Source organism: Pagrus major, chromosome 5 (genome assembly GCF_040436345.1).
Source record: "Pagrus major chromosome 5, Pma_NU_1.0".
Lineage (NCBI taxonomy): Eukaryota > Metazoa > Chordata > Actinopteri > Spariformes > Sparidae > Pagrus > Pagrus major.
In genome coordinates, this window is record NC_133219.1 from 32,567,306 (window position 1) to 32,588,277 (window position 20,972).

A 20,972-nucleotide genomic window follows, 5' to 3' on the forward strand; every position below is an offset into this window, starting at 1 on the left:
TCCATTTTTTGTGCTGAATTTTTACTACAAAAGACAAGAAAAGGGTGAGAAAACGAGATAACACAAAAGCACTTTGAAAATTACCAGATCATCACCAGCGCCTGCCACGGTTGCTAGGCAACCAAACCCTGCTATTCAATTGTTGAATGTTCCAGGGTATCCAGCTGGTCCGGTTATTCCCTTATCGCAGGTACAGTGAAAGGCCCCAGTGCATTGTGGGATATAATACACCAGGGACTCGATCAAAGCGGTGGTTTCTGCTGTTGTTCGTCCATCAGTCACAGCAAATGACTCAACTGTATTCTGTTACTGTGGCAATGCAATGTAGCCGTGTGGGTGTTTGTGTACACGCACAACCAACCAGTCATGCATGCCTGAATCGAATGGATATGTTTATGAGTGTGTTTTTGTTCTTTTAACCAGCCTAGAGGCCTAATTGGATGTAAACGACCTCAGTCCTCAGGGGATCAGCTCCAGCCTTCCACTGTACATTAGTGTTGAAACATAAATAGCAACAAAAAGACATACAGCTTCAGCTAGGGTGAAGTTTATGCACTGCATGGCCACTTGCTGGAATGATTATTTGGTATTATCATGACCCTTTAAGTCTTTTCTGTGGCACCCACTTCTTTGTTTGCTTGCTGCTGGAATTTAGATTATTTGTCACAGCCCACATTTTTCATGCTGTTTTACAGCACTTGCTATGCCTTTTTTTTGTTTTTCGTGCCTTGATCTTGACTTGTGCCCTTGACTTGTGCCCTTGACTAAGTGCATCACTCATCTCTCAATTTCCCCCTTCATTTCCTGCCTTAAAAGGTTTATGAATTTGCCTTTGTGTGCATAATATGTCCAATGAATGTCATAATTCCGGTTTGTATTTTGCACAAATTGTGGTTACGAATGATGTTTCTAGCCCTTCTTTGCATCCTCACCATAGTGTTGCCAAAGAGATCTGCAGCTTTAATTAAATAGGATTTATATGTGCCAGAAGGTGACATGGCTTTGAATTCAAATTGATTTAAAAAATCCTTATTGTGGAACATAGTAGTGGCATTTTCTTGAATTAGTATAGCTACAAAGGCATTGCACACTACTGAGGCTTCATTTATGACATACTTGAGAATGTGTCAGCAACAAAGTTAAAATCGTACTCAGTATTGTGTCACTTTTTTGACTTTGAGCTGAAACCTCTCCAGAGCAAATGGTGGTAATTGCAGGGTAGGCTGGGCTACAACCACAGCAATTTGATGTAATACCAGTGGACAGATGGGTATAAAAGCCTATGACATCTATTTCCCCCCAAAACTGTGTGTGTGCTGGTTTGTATGTGTCAAAAAGCATATCTTGAGACTACACATCAATGAAATTAGCAGTCTTGATAGTGATGAAGGACAGCAACGTTATTTTATTTTAGCCTTGAAAGAAGCACACGTGATCAAGAGTGGAGCTCATGAATGACCCCTTATGTAATTAACCATGCAGTAAGATTCGACAATGAAGTATTCTGCTAAGATTTTCCTTTGCTACTTAGTGTCTTATTTAGAAAATACATATTTGCCACCTAACCTTAAAGACAAGTATCAAGACCTACATTCATGTGTTGATTCTCTGAAACTAAATGTAGATCTTCTGTTTCTTTTTGTGCATACATTTGTGCACATAAAAAACATAAAATGTATATTGGCACCAGACTTAAGTAGTTGTCTAAATGTAGTCTGTGGGCTTGCTCAGGCATTTTCTTCTTTCATTAGAACATTTGAAGATGCAGTCTCATATTGAGCTGAACAGAAAACCTGATTAATGTTTTATAACTAGTATATTTTACGGCTTACCTTTTTAGAGATATTGCTGGCAGGGTTCGTCTTTCTGCATTGCCAAAATATTTTGCTAAAGCATGGCTCCAATTTAAAAAAAATAAATAAATAAATGAAAAAAATACTTCTTCCTGGACATGAGAGGACTCATTGGGCGTTTTGGTCATGTCGAATCTGAAAAGGAACATTTACACTCCGGCTGGCATTGACTTATCTAAGAGTAAGTCAGGTTTGGCATTGACAGAAATTCACGTGCAGTGCTGACATTTACTGATTGCGGTTACAGACTGTAGGTTGTGATAATCAACTCTGGGTCACTCTAGGAGCAGTTGAACAGAGAGACAGAAAATGGGACAGAGAATATAATTTTAAAAACTGATAGGAGGCAGTCGAAGGGGAAGACAGATTTGCTGAGCATATGCACAAACTGAATGTTTGAAATGGCAAATTTGCATGTTATACGCACTAACTGTAAGTTCAAAGTTCCGTAACGACTGCCCATCATCTGAATGTGAAGCACATTTCACTGAGGCTTATGTGTTCTTTGAAATGTAAACATTTGAGCTGGGAGATGAGCTGTCCATGTGCAGTATGTGTGATTTGAAAGAACGTATTTTTAGTTCCCTGTGATGTTGTCAGGGTTTGCATTGGCTGGGTTGTCTCACGTTTTTTGGATACTGTAAAGACTGTCATAGGCGAGGCAAGCTTCCACTGTGAGGAAACAGATTGCTCGTGTTGACAGTATTCTGGGTTAGAGGATAGAGCCGGAGCTGAGCCCCGAAAGTGGCGGCAGAGCATGGCCAAGTGCCGGCATACACAAACACACGCGCACACACACTGGGAGGAAAATGGTGAGGCTAAAAATACACAGGGTAATGAGAGTGCGGTGTCGCTGTCATCGTCATGCTCTCTCGCCTGTAGCCACACCATCTCTTTCCCCCCGACAGTACGCGCACAAACACGCAAACACAAACAAAACATAGGCTCGGTGGATTATAAGCTCAGGTAGTGTCACAATTAAAGTATTCGCTACTGAGCTTTGCCAGTCTGTTATATCTCAGTTTGTCAAGGTGATTTAATAATCTGTTGAGAAGTTTAAAATCGGAACATGAAATTGAATATGCATTTGTGGGGTCATATTCATCAGTTTAATGTACTAAAAGGAACCTTAACTGGTTATGAAACAGTCTTGATATACTATTGATGCTTCTGTATGACCTAAACAAGACCATCATTGGCAGACTGGCTGTTTCTATATAGTTATTCTTAATGCCTGCTACCGAGGCGGATTTTGAAAATGACATTTTTATGGTTGAGTGCTGAGGATGAATTGAGGCATCTCACAGCCTGAGAAAAGAAGGTGCTCTGTAGTCTGGTGGTGCGGCAGCGGATACGTCTGTATTGCCAGACAGACGGCAACAGAACAGCTGGCTTATAACATAACATTTTATTTACATACATTACTCCTGAATATTGATAACTTAAACTTTAGCTCAACAAAGTTACTATTACAGAGCAACCAAATCTCTTAGCTGAGGGATTACATGTCACCTAGGCGTATGAATGGTCAAATTAAATAAAACAAAGTTTACTTTGTTTCACCATTGTTACATTACTGTTATTAAATAAATAGGCGAATAGCTCCTTGCCAGATACATTTTGAGTTTGAGATTCATAGTCCCTAGCAGATGATTCCCAGACGCCCAGACCTCTACCGCCACCATCAGGTCAAATTTACCCTTGCATACAAAATAGACGAGCTTCTTTAGTGCCCAAAAGTGAAAGTGTCCATTCTCCAGGGATGGAATGACTTGATTTTCATTAATAGGTATCAGTGATTATCAGAGGAAACATTTGAATGTTTTTGGAGCATCCAAAAACCACATAGCACCACCCTAAGGACAAATTCATAGTTGTACACCAGTCATTTGTATCAATGGGATGTTCTTCATCCACCCAGTCCATTACCTCTGTAATGAAGAGCATAATGACCATAGTAGCCTCTAGGAGCTGCTTCCTAACATTTTGTTTGAACTGACTTATAATGATCTGCATATAATGAAGACACAAACATACATCCCGTTTGTTAATATGGTGACTGGAATGTATGCCAGATTGTCAGTATGAGTGCAATCACCTTAATACCTTTCAATACCTTTTCAAGTACATGGAACTAAAACCAATTATGATCTGTAAACGAGTAACACCAGCATGCCTTCAACCGTAAATGTAGCACCAACAGACATGAGTGATATATCCAGCATTGTTCATTAACCGATCCCTCTCTCGTTAATGAACAATGCTGGATATATCACTCATGTCTGTCAGAGAGTGGTTTATTCTAGGAATCCGGTAGCATTGTAATTCAATCAGTTTGATATTAACAAGATTTGACAAAGCTCACATCCTAAAAAAGCACAACTCTTGAAAAAAAAAACGCACATTGCGTCCCCGGAGGGCACTTTGATTCTCTCTATCCTTCTGCCAGCTCACTTCATGCCTTGCTCAGCTCTCATTGATGTGAAAATCGTTCGACAGATACTGGAATATCAATGTGTGTGTCTGCGCGTGTGCCTGTTTGCCTGCTCCACACACCTGCTCATTTACTTCTGTGTGTGTGTGCGCGTCTGTGTTATTCCTGTGTGTGTGTGTGTGTGTGTGTGTGTGTGTGTGTGTGTATTTATAAATTATTTTATTTTAATGCTTTATCTGGCCTCGTCCGCTGAACCTCCTGTCTGCGCTGCATCTGAGCGCGGGTGCAGCCGGGACACATCACCTAGATGAAAGGAACGGAGGCTTTTTTATGTACGCACAACATTTAAATTGCATGAGCTTGTTATTGTGCTGTGACTTATCTTTGGAAAGCTAATTGAAAATTGAACTGAATACAGGATTTGTTCACATGTGTGTGAGAGACCAACAAATGATCTGGAGAAAAAGGTGTGATCTCCCTCTTTCGTTGTCATCGGTTTTCGAGGATATTTGAAACCTTTTTGATTGAAGAGACAAAATTAGGGATTGATGCTGTAAATTAAATTCATTTATCTGAAGTCTTGAAACTCATGACACCAAATATCTGAAGTGATTCCTTTGCCCCCCAGTCTTTCCTATTTTATTACTGTTGCTGTTTCATAATATGATGAGCTCAGTCTTGCTTGATGAGGACGCCTATGGAAATCTCACAAAAGACAGATCGAGCCCCCCAGAGAAAGACGTGGGTGGATGTGTGGGACTGCTGTATCAATTCTCTCGCGCTACCAATCTCATCTCGCATGGCCTCGTTTTCACTGCGGCGCATCAGAGACTTACCATAACCCGACCAAGAGAACCAGAAAAAGAGTCTGAAATCACTTTACGGTCCTGAGTGGCCCTCGCTCACCACAGACCAAAGCCTGCGTATCCATGACAACGCTAAGATGGGATCCACTCTTAGCCATTGACTCCTCTCAGTCAGCACTGAGTGCTGAGGGAGGAAGTGGAGATAAGGAGAGATTCAATTCAATTTACTCCGAATAGCTGCTTGCCCCTCATGTAAATGGAAAAAATAGGTTACTCTCTGAGCTACACAGGAGCGAAGCGCAGAAACGTAGAAAAAGGAAGGGTGAAAATTATGTTATCATGGTTAAGTCCTCTTTTTGGTCCCCGGAGATGTGATAACTCTGCTTGGCGCTCTCTTATTTTCTCCTTTTTATTATTGTGTCATTTCAAGTACTTTTCCCCTCTTCAGGAAGAAAGAAATTGCACCTCCTCCCTCTTGGAGTCTCTTCTGTTTGATAAAAGAAAGTCAGTTGTCTTTAGAAAGTCGGCTGTCGAGTCATCCCCAGTTTAGTTTGATTTTTATGTTGACTTAAAATCTCAGGGGGCCACTGCATTAAATAACACAGCCTATTGTAAATATGAACAAGACTTGTGAATTTGAGGAGCTGGAGGAGGCTTAAATGGGCAGCAAGATTTAGTTTAGCCCACACATATGCTGTACAGCTGCCCCTGAACACCTGTATAAGTGGAGACTGTAGGCACGGTTTATAGCAGTTACCTAAGGAGGAGGGAGCAGGTGCGTTCATTCTGGGATTTCTATCCCAGTAATGTTGACCCAACTCTGCTTAAATCAATAGCCATTTCCATCCGTGTTGTGTTAGTCAGACAGAAATAACCCCTTTGTGTACACTCTTCTTCTTCTGCTGGACACTTCCTACACAAAGGTGGTGCACTTCTGTCTCAGAGTCAGGAATAAATTGTGTGTTAGGTGTCCGAGAGACATTCCTTTGTTATTACGGTGCCATATTTATATAAATGTTAGATTAATTAAAGTGCTATGAGGGTAAATTTAGACAGTATCAGTGGCCAATGTTAACACAGCTCCTGCTGAACTGAAATGTAAACCTTGTAAGAGAGTCCTGAGGCAGAGCTTTGTGGAATAGACCTAAAAATAAAAATGGTTGCTAAACAGTGTTTCCCACATGAGGGAGTTAAAAGTTTTGACCTCCGTGTTTGGTTTGACCAAAGTCCTCCCAGCGCCATAACAATCTCTGCAACGCATCCCTACTCTCCATCGCCTTTGATCCTGGGATCAAGCTACGCTCCCTGGGCTTGGTGTTTCAGATAATCCTCTACAGTTTTTTTAGTCAGCCAAGCTGGCTTTGGGTACACAGACAGAGTTGCTAAAAAAATTAAATGTAACGCCTTCTTCCAAAAATATTTACCCTCTTTTTCCTGTGAAAGATGTGACAGTAGGAGGATTTGAGGTCATATTTGGAGAAGTGTCTGCCTGTGCGTCACCATCAAGATTTTATTTAGAATTGTCAATATACAGTATACACTTGGGCATCAACAAATAAAGACCCACAATCTTAACGACAAAGTGAAGACGAACCAAACAAAAATAACATGCGACAACACACATTTATACTGCCCTCACATCACCATCTGTCTTTTGTAGCTCAGTCTGGGATTTAATATCAAACAAATTAAAAAGACTGCTGAATTCCTTTTTAAAAATTACCCAACAGCCTATAAATCGATGTAATATTTGGAAATTAACCTGCAGAATGGCATGAAAATCTGCTGGTCTCTATCACTTAATCTGTTAAATTTCATAGCTGTGTAGGCAGAGGTTATTTCCTGATGGCATGGTTCCATCAGCTCGTGATTTCCTTATCTGAGCTTTAATCTCAAGGTTTTTGAGACATTTTCCAGGTGAAGGCGTAGCTGATCATTCTGTGTCTGTGTGTAGGTGGAGGAGGTGGTGGATGTTGGGACCTTCGCTGAAGAGGACATTCACATACCCAGCATCTACGTCCACAGGGTTGTCCAGGGAGCCAGCTACGAGAAAAGGATTGAGGTACAACACAATACCTTTCAGAGCTTGCAGAAATGAATATCTGTGTTTTCTGGATTATCACATATCATGTTCCATTCACTAATTGGTTCAATTAATTAAAAACAATAAGTGATTAATCCTATAACAATAAAGTGTAGAGTTAAACCCTTTCTGACTTAGCCATTGTAGCAGGATTTAACATTTCCATCACCATCTCTTATCCATATGTGTCCTTGTACTTGGCCAGAAATAGCCTCTCAAGATGCTGTTTCCCTGTTCCTCATGTATCTCTGTATGGTTCCAGAAACGAACAGTAAAGAAAAGCCAAGACGCGAAGCCCAAACCAAAGAAGGACTCGGATATTGTTCGTGAAAGAATCATTCGCCGGGCTGCTCTGGAGTTTGAGAATGGGATGTATGGTATCCTTTTATAAGAAAACGTCATATAAATGTGTGCTATAACTATCACAACTAAAACCAAACAAGGTGTCAGTTCATAGCCACAGAAAAGAAAGAAAGCTGTGCCTTGGCTTCCTTTCCTTTCCAGCACATGTAATGAATAATTGTAGCCTTTGAACCAGTTGATTGCACTGGCTAATTTCACACATACTTTTATTATACTTAACATTTCATGTTTACAAGCTATTGTGATAGCATTCATCCTTCCTCATGAAAGCAGCCAGTTTTTTAGTGGGTGATCTGTGATTAACCACTGATTTTTTTTTTACCTATTTGCATTACCCTATAATTTAGTCTGACACATTTGGTATCTTTGAAATGTTAAGAATTTAAAGTTCTGCAGATTTAAGCATAGACAACAAGGGATGTTCCTTACCACTAAGTTCCCTGACATTTTAGCAGGAAAAAATATTGCTGTCCAAAAAAGTATTGCATATATTGTAATAGCCTTGAATAATTACATTGCATATTTAAATGTCACGAAAATGCGTTGCACCTTGAGCTGTACATTAGGAACATCGCTCATTATTCTAGAAAACAAAAACAACTCGCTTATAAAAGTTAACAAAACATTTTTATTGAAAACAATATTCAATGTAACAAAAAAACAAAAAGGCTGTGTAGTGTATGGTAGTCTCTGTTAACCACATTTCAACATTATACTGTATATGTTTCTCCTCACCCTAATGCCTGATTTCCACTGCATGCTTACAAATGTAGCTGTAACTATCTTTAACCAAGTGCCAATCAGCCAACCTTGGTATTGGTATCCCCATGCTGGCCAGCAACTTTATAAAACCAGACATTACTGTCCACCTCCAAAGTGAAAATGGAATTTTGGGACTGGTAAGACACCTGAAGAGAGCTTTCTTCCTCCTCAGATTTCAGTGCTTTGAATCTCAACTATAGAAGCTAACGAGCAGCATATTCTCTGACGGTCGTTTCAAGCAGCAGTAAACGTTTTTGAACTGAATTGTGCCTCTGAGTTTGTAGCAAGATGAATAGCCATTCATTTTAGCGGTATCATTCCTAGTTAGGGTCTTCATTTGGAAGTGTGCTGGGTTTGTTATGTAACAAATTGTGTCAGTTTGACAATTTCTCTTCCATTTTCCTTTCTTCCAATTATTATTTGCTGGCTGAGCCTTCAACAAAGGCTGCTGACGCTGCTATGGAATGACTTCCCAATCAGTTGTGTTGACAGGAGAATGTAGGCGCCTTTGCTAATGCCTTATTTGTCAAAGTGTCTTTTAATAATGAGTACCAGTTTTAAAGAGATGCTCTCCTCTCCTCTCCTCTCCTCTCCTCTCCTCTCCTCTCCTCTCCTCTCCTCTCCTCTCCTCTCCTCTCCTCTCCTCTCCTCTCCTCTCCTCTCCTCTCCTCTCCTCTCCTCTCCTCTCCTCTCCTCTCCTCTCCTCTCCTCTCCTCTCTGGCCACAAGGATTGCTCCTTTTGTTGAACACAAGGAAAATCAATGTCTCATCTAATCAGAAAAATGTGATTGTGTCTGTCTCTCCCTTGAAAGATCATGGCTGGTCAGGCTGAGTGACGTGGGAGTGTATGTGTCACTGCCCACCTGTGTGCACATTCTTGTTTATCTTCATTTCTCTCCGTGTAGGGCCCATACCCCACTGAGGATGCAGTGGATGCAGACCTGATTAACGCTGGTGAGGGTTATTCTAATCAATACCTCCCAAAAGTCCCAAATCTGTGGAAACACCAGTCTAACTTAGAAGAGAGCTTTCTGGCTAAATTGGACTGATTTCTTGCATTAGAAGAATGCTTAATGAAATGGATCGGTAATGATCATTGAACATTTATTCATTTTACTGATATAATGATAACATGATAGCACAATAATGCAAGGGAATGTGAAACAAATATTAAAATATTCTTAATAAATAAAACATAAATAAAAACTAGAATGGCACTTATTCGTGTTCATACCTCAGCCAAGGCCCACCAACCCCCTTTAATTCAATCAAGCAGAAATCATCATTACATAAAACATCCGCTAGATCTGGATTTTTATTTGGATCCAAGAAACCGACAGGGCCGAAAAGATAACTTCCTTGTTGGAACTAATAAACAAAAAATAAAATGTCAAAAAATTCTTAGGTGCTGTGCCTAACAACTTAAATGGTGACCTTCTTAAATAAACCAACATGCATATAAACATAACAGACACTACTGAGATCAGCCAATAGGAAAGTCATGTACATAATATGATAAATCTAAAGATATGCGCAATAAGATATGTACAATATATTGTTAACATACGTTTATCGTGATAACTTCAATTATGTCAATACTTTATCCACAACATCTTCTCATTAATTTTTCTATTTTTGTTTTTTTCATTTACCCTCTCTGTGATTATATTTATCTGTAAACTGTGTTTCTTTTAAAACAAATGTGCTGTTAACAAAGTTTATTGCTACGCTAAAAAAATCCAAATATATTATTTTGGCCAAAAATCTAACATTCTAACTCTGCAGGGAAGGAGACTGTCACTGTGCTCCCTGGGGCTGCCTACTTCTCCAGTGATGAGTCATTTGCCATGATTCGAGGGTAAGGCCAGAACACATAAGCTTTGAAATCATGTTTGCTGTCTGAAGTTATAAATGCCTGACATTTCTGCGTTTTTATTCAGGCTGCTTGTTAATACTTAAAAATAATTTTCATAATGCCATGAGTCACAGTTGATGCAAGAAAATCAAAACAGCTAACACACTTTCTTGATTTTTCTTTGCAAGCTTTCCTCTTAATTCAATAGGTTTTCACTTGCACGATAAGCCAGCTAAAACCATTTGGCAGCACTTGACCACAGGACATGACACTGAATATTAAGAAAATGCCTTCTGTCACCGGTACAACTAGACAGCCGCCCTGCCGATATTCCCAAGGTCCCTGGTTTTTATTGATTTGCCGGCTGTCTGAGATTGCCCACCCGCACTCCCTGCAGCATCAGTTCTGTTTGTCCACCCAGTGGAAATCCAATAGTGCTCATAAATAGCGCTGTCCAGTCACACCGGTGGGGCCAAAACGGAAACACGCTGACACAATGTGTGTGTGTGTGCTGCATGTGTGTGTCTGCTGTTGTGCGAAAACAGTTGAGAGCCCAGAATCGCTGGGAAAGAATAACACAACATATGGTGGTGGTGGATCGTGAGCCATGTTACCTCAAATACCACACCAGCTTCTTCTTGTACTAGGATAGCATTTGGATTTGTACTTATTTATTGCAAAATTGTATCACTTTTTAGGTCTTAGGCTTTGTTCATATGTGGTCTCACACCTGCTATCTATTGCCACATGTAAGATCCTGTTTTAATCTATGCAACTGTAAGCATCCTAACAGTGCCTCGAACTGCAACTTGTTGGATACCTCATTTAGAACGTTGAACCATTTCGGAGGAAAAGAAATTGCTCTCAGTACAATGGAGCACACATTAATCGAGAGAGGAAATAAATAACTTGTTCTACTAATCAGCATTTATACATCATTTATACCACAATCAACGTTAAAACCACCTGCCTAATATTGTGTAGGTCCCCCTTGTGCCACCAAAAAGCTCTCACTCATCGGTCATTGACACAGAAACTCTGGCTGTGTCCTGTGATGCTGCCACCGGGACTTTGGCAGAGGATCCTTTGGGTCCTGTGGGGATCAGGGCTGGGCCCTCAGTAGATTTGGCTTGTTCCAGCACATCCTGCGGATGCTCGATTGGGTTGGGGTCTGGGGACTGGGGACTGGGGACTGGCAAGGTCAGCAACTTAAGGCAAATTTTTGTGCTCCTTGAGTGATTCCTGAACTGTTTTTGCAGTGTGTCGGGGTGTATTGTCCTACTGGTGGGGGCTTTTGCCATGAGGTGTTGTAGTTGGTGTGCAACGATGTTTAGGTAGGGGGTATGTGTCAAAGCAACCTCCGCATGAATGTCAGGACACAAGGTTTCTCAGCAGAACAGTGCATTGTAAAGAGATGATCAATGTTAATCACTTCAGCCCTTTGTCCTTTTAATGTTGTGGCTGACTGGTATATGTAATATGTAATGTGGCAGCTGGAGCAGATAAGACATTAACACTAACCACAGAGGAACTATGCAAAATACATCTTACATTTTTTATAAAAAGTAGATCAAAAGGGTTGAAGATTAAACATTGTTCACAGCCCTTTTGCTTATGACAAGTTCTGCTGTCAAGAAAACAGCAGAAATGTGAAGATGGTTATTATTGTGAGGACATTTGTTTTGTTGTATGAATCTGTCTTATCAAGTTGTATCAAGTGTATTTTTTATTTTATTTTTGATGAGTGAACTTCACCAGTTGAACTGACTCCTAAGTTGACAGCTGTCTTTTTCTTTTGTGTCATTCACTGTAGGGGTCACATCAACCTGACAATGCTGGGAGCAATGCAGGTGTCAAAACATGGAGACCTAGCCAACTGGATGATCCCAGTAAGTTTGTTGGCACAAGTCTATTAACCTTGTTTTCAAGTTCTACTGGTGGTCATCACAGAAATGTCAGTACAAATGCTCCAAATGCTGCTTCGTGAAGATTGTAATAGTTTCAGGCTCTGGTTATATGAAGCTTATAGTGCTGTTGCTGTGCATGATACACATATATGTATATTTTACATGTACATTTTACTACTTCTACACTCAGAAACTCTGAGTGATCAAGTTACATTAGTGTTATTTCAGGGTAGGAAATAAACTTTAATATGTGAACATCTACCAGCCACTGAAAGATAAAATTCAAATTCACCAGCCACTCATTAGTAAATCATTATTTTGTGCCCGAAGTCCCGATGTGATATTTTACAAGCATTTGACTGGTGGCTGTTGCTAATTTCCCACCCTGTAATACTTGATATTTCCTCTGATTGAATGTCAGTGAAATAATTTCAATATTTATTTGAATGTCAGTCGGTAATGCAGTTGACATGAGGCTTTGGAATCAACCGAGAAAAATATCAAAGGAAACTTTGAATTAGTGCTGTAAGTAACAGTGATCTTCATCCTCGTTAAAATATTTTCTCCATGAATCATTTTGTCATGAAATAGTTAAAAATCTTTTCAAAAGTCAAAAGTAACATCTTCAAATTGTTTTTGGCCCACCAACAGTTCAGAACCCTCAGGCATTCAGTTTGCTAACATAATACAAAGTACATACAAAGTACATTAGCAAATCATGTTTCACATTTCTGCCTGAAAAATACATTTCCTGTTAATTGACTCTGTTTTTTAGCTCTACTCTGGGCGATGGCCTTAAAGGTGCGATATTTAACAAACTGACTTTAAAACATTAAAAACCACAGCATCTGAAGAAATCCCAAAGATGTCAATGTATTGTGTCGCTGAGACATCTACTGAAGCTAGCATGCTAACCAGCTAGCCCCAGTCCAGGGCTCCTGTGTTAGCCATATGAGCTCACAGTGCGGATATACTCCAGTCAGCTAATTGGACCACTATCTACATGGCTAACAAAGCTGACTAAGTAACGACAGTTACAGATAGCAACAGTTAGTGGTAACTCTGGAGATATGCTGCTCCCTATTTGTTTGGAGTATGAATTGAACAGGTGCCCAGTTCTTACATATTGCACATTTTAAGAGAACATTGTGATATGTATAGGCAATGATCTATCTCAATCATTATACCATTATATCTCCTCAAAAGCACCGCTTAAATGCTAGGACTAGGGGACATAAAAAATCAGTCAAGGTTCCTCATATTCCCTTGTTGAAATTTTAAGTTGAAAAGATCTTCAAGGTCTCTTGAGGTATATTATTTATCTGTAGTCAGTTCAGACTTCATTGTAATCCTATGATCATTTTAGGAATGGTCTTCGAAAACATTTCTCAAAAAAGGAGATATCCTGGTTGAATCAGATTAAGAGAAGTGCGGCCTTGGTTGTTGTTATTCAAGAGCACAGGGAAATACTTGTCAGGAGGTCGTGGTGTGTGGGGAGGAATGTGTATGCAAGTGCCACAGTATAATGGGTGGAAAACATTATTGCGAGATGTCTCATCAGGTCAATTGGTCTTAAGATCACAGTGGCCGTGGTTCTCCTCAGTGATTACTAAGGTCAAGAACCTATTAAAAGCCTGTTCAGCCTGTGGGAGAGCTCAACCAGAATGCCCCGTGGTACATAGCTGTTTTCTGCTTGACTGAAGTGTACATGCAAGGTTGTTTCAGCCAGTGTATTTCATAGATGTGTCTCCTGAAGCAGCCGAGTGGATTCAGACACACAGTGCAAAGATATTTACACCTAGAGACCAGAATAAAAAGTTAATATTTAAACATAATATATATAAATCATGTAAGCATGCACTGTACAAATAATACCGTCATTGATGGTGATCTGGGCATCTTTTGCAACACAATTTATTTTCTCTTTACCAAGTACGTTGTACTTGTTTGTCCATGGTAATTGCCAATTAACCGTTGCTTGATTAAGTACGTTCTGCAGATATTGAAGGCCTTTAGTGGAGCTGTTATTTAGAAGCTGGGAGTTTATCTTGTCTGCCCAGTCTCAAATTGGACAGGGTGAGCAGGAAAAAATGATGCAGCAACACAGGCGCACACACCTCCATCCTCACCTACGCTTCAATCTTCATTGTCCCCTCTTTTGAAAGGATATATGAAGAGAATTACATTTCCCACCTTCTGTGATAATGAAAATTATTCACTATCTAAAGATGGGTACATAGCGTGAAATTGGAAATGGTGTACGTAGGAGTTGGGGATGCAGTACTCTCAGCGTGATTATGTTGATTTTGAGCGCTTTTAATATGCAAAATGCAGATGAACATTTTCCAGTTGAGGGCTTTGAAATGCTTTTACATCTCCACTCAGGCTGAAACATCTGGAAAAACAATAGGTGGAGAGACAGGGATAATAGAATAAAGGGTGGCATTTTGGATTTAGTGTGCTATTTTATCATTTGGCTGTTGGAGCTTTGTCACGCTGCCCTAATCGTGAGGGGTTTTGCACCCAGCAGTTCACAGGAGATGCAGACACTGATGTTCTCACAGCAAGCTACACACATTTTGTAAAAGCAGAGCCATAGAGCTAGACTTTTATTGACTTGAATTTTGCTTCCTGAGCAGTGCTATTGTTTTATTTTTTAATTTTAGTTTAATTTTTTACCTTCAAACCTGAGAGGCATTACCAGATAAACAGCTATTGTCAATTAAAGAACACTGATCATATTTAATTTGACTAAAATAACAGAAATGTATCATGTCAACACAAATTCCATGATGTGTGTGTATATATAAACAGAATTCAGTTTGATCGTCTTCAGAAAAACAAGCGCTACATCAGCCATATATCCCACACCCCTGGAGGCTTGCTATAACTGCAGCTTAAGTGCTGCAATAGCTCGAGCTACTGACTATTAAAATGCAGTTACTAGCTCAAGTGTTCATGATAAGGCCTAATGGCAGCTTTAATGAAGGAGCTGCTTAAGGGCGTAGGGTTTTTTTTCTCAGAAATTTACTCGTTTCCCTTCTGTATCATAAACAGATTTACCTGTACATGGTTGCCAGGTTATCATCAGTTAAAGATGCCCTGTTAGGTGGTTGTAGCAATGCATACCTCTCAGTGTCTCTTTTTTTAAAAATATTAAACTTCTGTTCTCCCGTGTATGTGACTGAGGTGAAGCTCTACTGATCATTCCAGGCACCCCGGGTCACCTGATGTTTCCGACATTAACACTTTGTTTAAAAGAAACTACGATCTAGTCAACAAGTCAACAAGCAAGTGCCTTAAACCTGCATTCTTTCTATTGGCCAGCAGGGAGGGAGCGACTCCCCTGTTTTCAAAAATAATTCAGATTGTACTAAGCTTCTGAGAAAATCACCATACTCCTCACTTGATTTATTACCTCAGTAAACAGTTAACAAATTAGTTTATTGTCTCAAGCGTTAGTATCAAGTCTTCCTTAATATTGCATTATGTTCATTTGGTAAATTATGGCCTAAAGTAAAATAGATGATAAAGCAGGGAATGCTTTAGGATGTGGCAACCTTGTGATTGACAAGCTGCTAACACAGCATATCCTTGGTCTTAGTCAAATCTAATCAGGATATTCTCCCCAGCTCCACCCTCTCTTTTAAAAATGCCATATTCTCATGATGTCAAACTCATGGCTTTAAAATGGTATTCGAACAAACAACGGTTGATGTTGTCACGGTGGGTTTACACTTGGGCTCGCCCAGTTGCAACAATCTGAAGCGTCGGAATCAATTACAGAAATATTTCAAGTTCAAATTAATATCAAGATATTTGGTCATTGTTGGGAGAGAAAGGGTTTATTGTAATTTCTAGTGATGGATTACACTTTATTCCCCAATTATACACGGTAAACAGTCTTTCAGTTACTTTGAACTCATGTCCATTGTCCTCTTGTCAATCCCATCTCTCCCTGTTGATTCTTGCCATTAGTTGTCTGGGTAACGAAGGCTTGTGGCGGTCCGTCGCTATGTTATTAAATAGAGAGCCATTTGTATCAGACAGCGGAGATTGTCAGTGAATTTGTGGGGGAGAGAAAGGAAGCCAGTTGGTAAGTGGGAACTCTTGGATTGTAAAGGGGGTCATTTTCAGTGGTGTTTGTGCCACTGACTGGAAAGTGAACACTTGCACAACAAGTGAGGAAATCGTATTCTGTCGTCATGGCAACACACACAAAAAAATTGCAAGCAACCCCCTATGCTTAGTAAAAGAAATACAGTGCAGGTTAAAGGATGCTTCCCATGATTTTTTCCTAATGCAATAGTGCATCAGTAGCATATTTTGGAAGACCGATCCCACTGTGCATCATATTAACAACTGGCTACTGAATCAATCCTTTAACCAATAATGGATGGTCAACTCTGTTTTCCTGGACAGAAAGGCTAACAGGATTGTATGTGTAGATTCACTGCTATGCATTCTTACTCCTAAAATGCTTCAAAAGCCTTATATAATAGCTGTAGATATGTGCCATTTGTGGCGCGCCGAGAAAAACCATGTTGTTCAAGTGAGACCGACTGTGTCTCTGCTCTTGCATGTTCTGATAAGTGTCATCCTAGCAGAGCTTTAACGTAAGAAGTTTTGTGTTATCTGGGTTCTGCACTGCTGATGCTGCCACCCACAGTCCTCCATATTATCTCTCGCTTTAAAAGCCATTATATGAACGGATGTGCCATCGCTTACATCTTCTCTCATGTCTATTCAATTAGCATATGGGTAGGCTACTGTATAGCTGCCGCTGGCAAGGATTAATTTCGAAAGAGAGTTCAATATGCCAGTTAAAAAACAAGTAAAATGGCATTTTCTTGGAATTAAGGGGCTATCTGTGGAAACTAGAGCAAGGAGATTTGTCTCAGTACTGGCTCTAATGTGAAGCAGCGAAATAAATAACTACAAAATTAACATAAATGTTTCTTTAAATTATCATACTTACTGTCATTTCTGCAGTTAAATAGAGTTAGGTGTTTTGTAATACATTATATAACAAAACAACAGTTAAACAGTATGTGTCCCATTGTGTTCAGCAGTTGAATAACAGTTGTCTCTGCACAGAGAGAGACGCCTTACAGCTTAATTTCATGTTTGTATGTGTTTTTGCTAATGAAATGTGTCTAGATACACATTGTCAGGTGTCCTGTTGCCCCCATGGTGCTGAGATTATAGCAGGCAAATGGACACAGTCAGAGTGGCAAGGAAATTAAAAACCTGTGGGGCTTCAATCAGACCAGCAAAGTTAATATCATCAAAGCTGTGTTAATTAAATGACTAAATTACTCACGCTCTTGTTGGCGACTTTGGCGGAGGATATTTCTCTCCACGGATATTGTTCTGACAATATAGTTTTTCTGTTTTAAGTGTCTTCCTGTGGGTTCTGCTGGCCTAAAGCCAGATACTATGAAATCCATGAAACTATCCATTTAGCAAAATAATATTCTTTTTAATCTGGAAAAGAGAAGATTCAATCTTTTGCTGCCTGTTGCAAGTGACTAGGTTTACAGAAGCCTTGCAACCAAACCGAGTCAGACAAAACAAGTCGTAACAGACAACCAAAAGGTAAGGCTTGATTGGGTTAAATAAAATCACTTTAGTTTGTCGGATGGAATGGTTATTAGCTTATGCCATTGTACCATTTAATAGATTTGCTCTTAGCCACACATGATAAGTGTGAGTTTTCCTGCATCGAGCAGCTTAGATCAAAGGAGGTTTAGATGCAGAGCTTTAAATCAGAGGCAGCAAATGCCAATCCTTCCAACAATTTAGGTCACAACAGTACTCAGTGAGCAACAGAGCCCATACCTGTCTATAAGGCTCCACAGCAATGTAATTTGCAATAGTGTTTTCTATATAACAAGGTCATAACCATTAGTGAGACATCTGGCCCATGCACAAACGCGCACACACACAAGCTGGATTGTTGTTCCTCTATGCTTGGCTGCTGTCACTGAGATGCAACACAGGCACTGTAGCCACATCATTTCATTTCCTAGGAAGCATTCATTAAAAAAATGAATGGCCTATTACAATTTCAGTCACACGATGCCTGTATTTTCAGTTGCCAGAAACATACAACCAATTTATTTTTGTAGTAAAGGGAGGTTCCCATAGAAGTTTCATTGCCCCACAGTGAAACATTTTGTAATTTGACTCTTTCATTGATCATAACCAGACTAGAAATTTAACACGGATGTTAAATAAAAAAAAAATGATGCCCTCTTTGATTAACAGCAGCCTTTCTGTGTGGAGTATATAAGCAGGTGTCTGGCTCACACAGCTGTAAATCCAGACTTGCTACTATCAGATCAGACAGTGTTATCCCCCTAGGGCCTCTGCACACACCACCTATCCCTTTGACTGTCAGAAAGTGCATTAACATTGATCATATAAAAAAGGACAGTTTCCTTTCATAGTATCATCTTAGGAGTCAGTGTGTGCTGAATGAAATGGAAAGAGACAAAGGAGGAGAGACTTGTTTGAAGGCTTTATGTCAAAATGAATATTATTTATTGACTATTTTGCAGCATACATTGTTGTGGCTTAATTCAAGGATGTTTTGTGAGCTGTTCTAGTAGGCCTCTTTCAATTGTTTTTTTTAAGTATATGAAATTAAACGCAGCCTCTCCCAGTGCCAGTCTGTGCTTTTCTCCACTTCCTCTACCCCACTCCACCCCCTCCAAGCCCTCCTTCCGCTCCCTGTTGATATCTTCTCCACCCAGCTGGCCTCCCCGGAGGCAAACAGTATCCTTATGATGCACCACACTTGGCATATATATCCTCTGGTTATCGAGCAGAGAGCAAAGCAGGCTCTTCACATGATTGATGAGCAAATGGGATTTTAATTCGGTTACTCAGCCGTCACCCTGTGGCCATATCTGCATGTCAGGCTTCCTTATTTGAAAACCGTCTTCATTGGGAACAATGAGGGACTAGAAGCCAATATTTCACCCAGCTGGCAGTTCTGCTGTTGTGATGATCTTTCAGATTTCTTATAATATATATAATTATTATATAATATATATTATTATATAATTCTTTTGATTTTTTAATAATATTTATTTTTTGCCAGATTGAAATAAAACCCACTGTGATTTTCTTTAAAAAATTCGATGAAAACTTTCATTTTATTTGCTTACTGAGCTAGTGCACTGTGTATCTACATGGGAAAATTTAGGCCAAAGGTTAACCATATAATCCAAGAAACTCATTAATATAAGGAGAAATGAACACTAAAGGGGTGCCTCCTGTTTGAAGTTTGCCTAGGTGCAGATGCTTTGCTGCTTGCTCTCTGCTCTTCTCATTTCTTTGCTATTATCATTTTGTTGTTCTGCCTAAATAAGAGACAGTGGTGCCTGGATATCCGTGAATTGTAGGGATTATGATGTATAAAAGAAATTGTGGGCTACGATCATGTTTAACACATTTAATTCTGTCTTTAGTATAGTGTTATTGTTTCTGCTGGCAGCACAAATATTTAGCAGTTAGTTCTGAGACCTGGCAGTTAACGTAGTTTTACACCCATCGTTTTCCCTTAAATATACGGCTGTGAAAGCCATGTGTAGACAGCAAAAGCACGATTTCTCTTATGATGGTACTAAATTCATCTGGATACTGAATGCTGAATTCCTGTACAACCTTCAATACCTTTGACCAATAAATATACACTCAGAATGCAGTTGCTGTAATTGTACAAGAGCCCATACACTTAAGGTTTTGTTCACACAATTACTGAAGGCAAATTTTCTCCCTCACCTCCATTGCTATGTATTTGTGCAGATAACTTAAGTTTAATTTGCTCAGGTTTCCAGATATCTGTCTGTGACATTTCTGCCAGCACACCAGTACATAGCGGTGATAATTTAGTTTGTGGTGCTCACAACATAGAAAAATTACATTTAAAAAAAAAAAATATGGACCCATGCCTTTCCAGAAACAACCTCGCTGCTACACTGTTTAATCCACAGAACAGGCTGCCAACCGTTTTCATTTGAGCTACTTTCCACAGAAATGGTTCCTATTAAAAGCTGTTTTGCAGTGCACTGGATTATTTTAATGGATACTGGGTATGTTTACCTTCCTTCTCACCTAAAAATAGGTGGTTAAGGTTTGTCAAACTGGAATTGTTTATGACCTGTGCGCTCCATTTTGCACTTCGCCCATTATGTCTTATCAATTAAGCTGAGAAGTAAAATGTTATAGTAGCCCATACAGTGGGAGTAATGATTGAAATACTAAAATAGGACCCGGGTTGATATTTTGGGATGGACCTCATGGTGGTCCATTGTGTAAACTTTGTTGTGATCCAACTGTAACCTTACCACATTTTTCTAAGTTTTTCAGGGTCTTACTAGTGCAAGGATGGAATTGGTCTTTACCAGCACAAAGCATTAGAAGATACCCTTATACTGAAGAGACAGAGCTACAGAGCAGCTTTGTAAACTTTTACAATAGAAAAGAAAAACATATTGCTGTCATTTTCTCCCAACTTTTCTTAATGCTTTCGTTTACTGGTATTTTGTATGGTTCTGTTTTATCTCTTGTAGATTGAACTTTAATTTTTAAGGCCGTATTTAATGGCAGTTTTGGATTGGATTGTGTTATAATGTAAGGTGTTCCTGTTGTGTCATGGACGGCAGCACCTCTTCTAACTAAAATCTCAATCTATTTTTATCTTCTATTGTTAGGGTAAGATGGTGAAGGGAATGGGAGGAGCCATGGATTTGGTGGCTAGCGCTGGAACCAAGGTGGTGGTCACCATGGAGCACTCGGCTAAGGTGTGTATATATGTAAGATTGTGTGTGTGCTTTAACTATATTATAACAAACATTTCCTTTACAAATTACCCCAAACCACTCATTCCCTTTCTCAGA

At 39.6% G+C, this 20,972-nt stretch overlaps 1 protein-coding gene across 1 annotated transcript in view; it reads left to right on the plus strand.

The window, feature by feature from the left end:
• Positions 1 to 20,972, plus strand: part of oxct1a (3-oxoacid CoA transferase 1a) — a 46,614-nt gene that overhangs the window by 14,278 nt on the left and 11,364 nt on the right. The window contains exons 8-14 of the mRNA XM_073465607.1: positions 7,048 to 7,155; positions 7,439 to 7,553; positions 8,344 to 8,438; positions 9,207 to 9,255; positions 10,087 to 10,159; positions 11,970 to 12,045; positions 20,787 to 20,876. Coding sequence (XP_073321708.1) covers positions 7,048 to 7,155; positions 7,439 to 7,553; positions 8,344 to 8,438; positions 9,207 to 9,255; positions 10,087 to 10,159; positions 11,970 to 12,045; positions 20,787 to 20,876 — 606 coding nt within the window. The remainder of the gene's footprint in view (positions 1 to 7,047; positions 7,156 to 7,438; positions 7,554 to 8,343; positions 8,439 to 9,206; positions 9,256 to 10,086; positions 10,160 to 11,969; positions 12,046 to 20,786; positions 20,877 to 20,972) is intronic.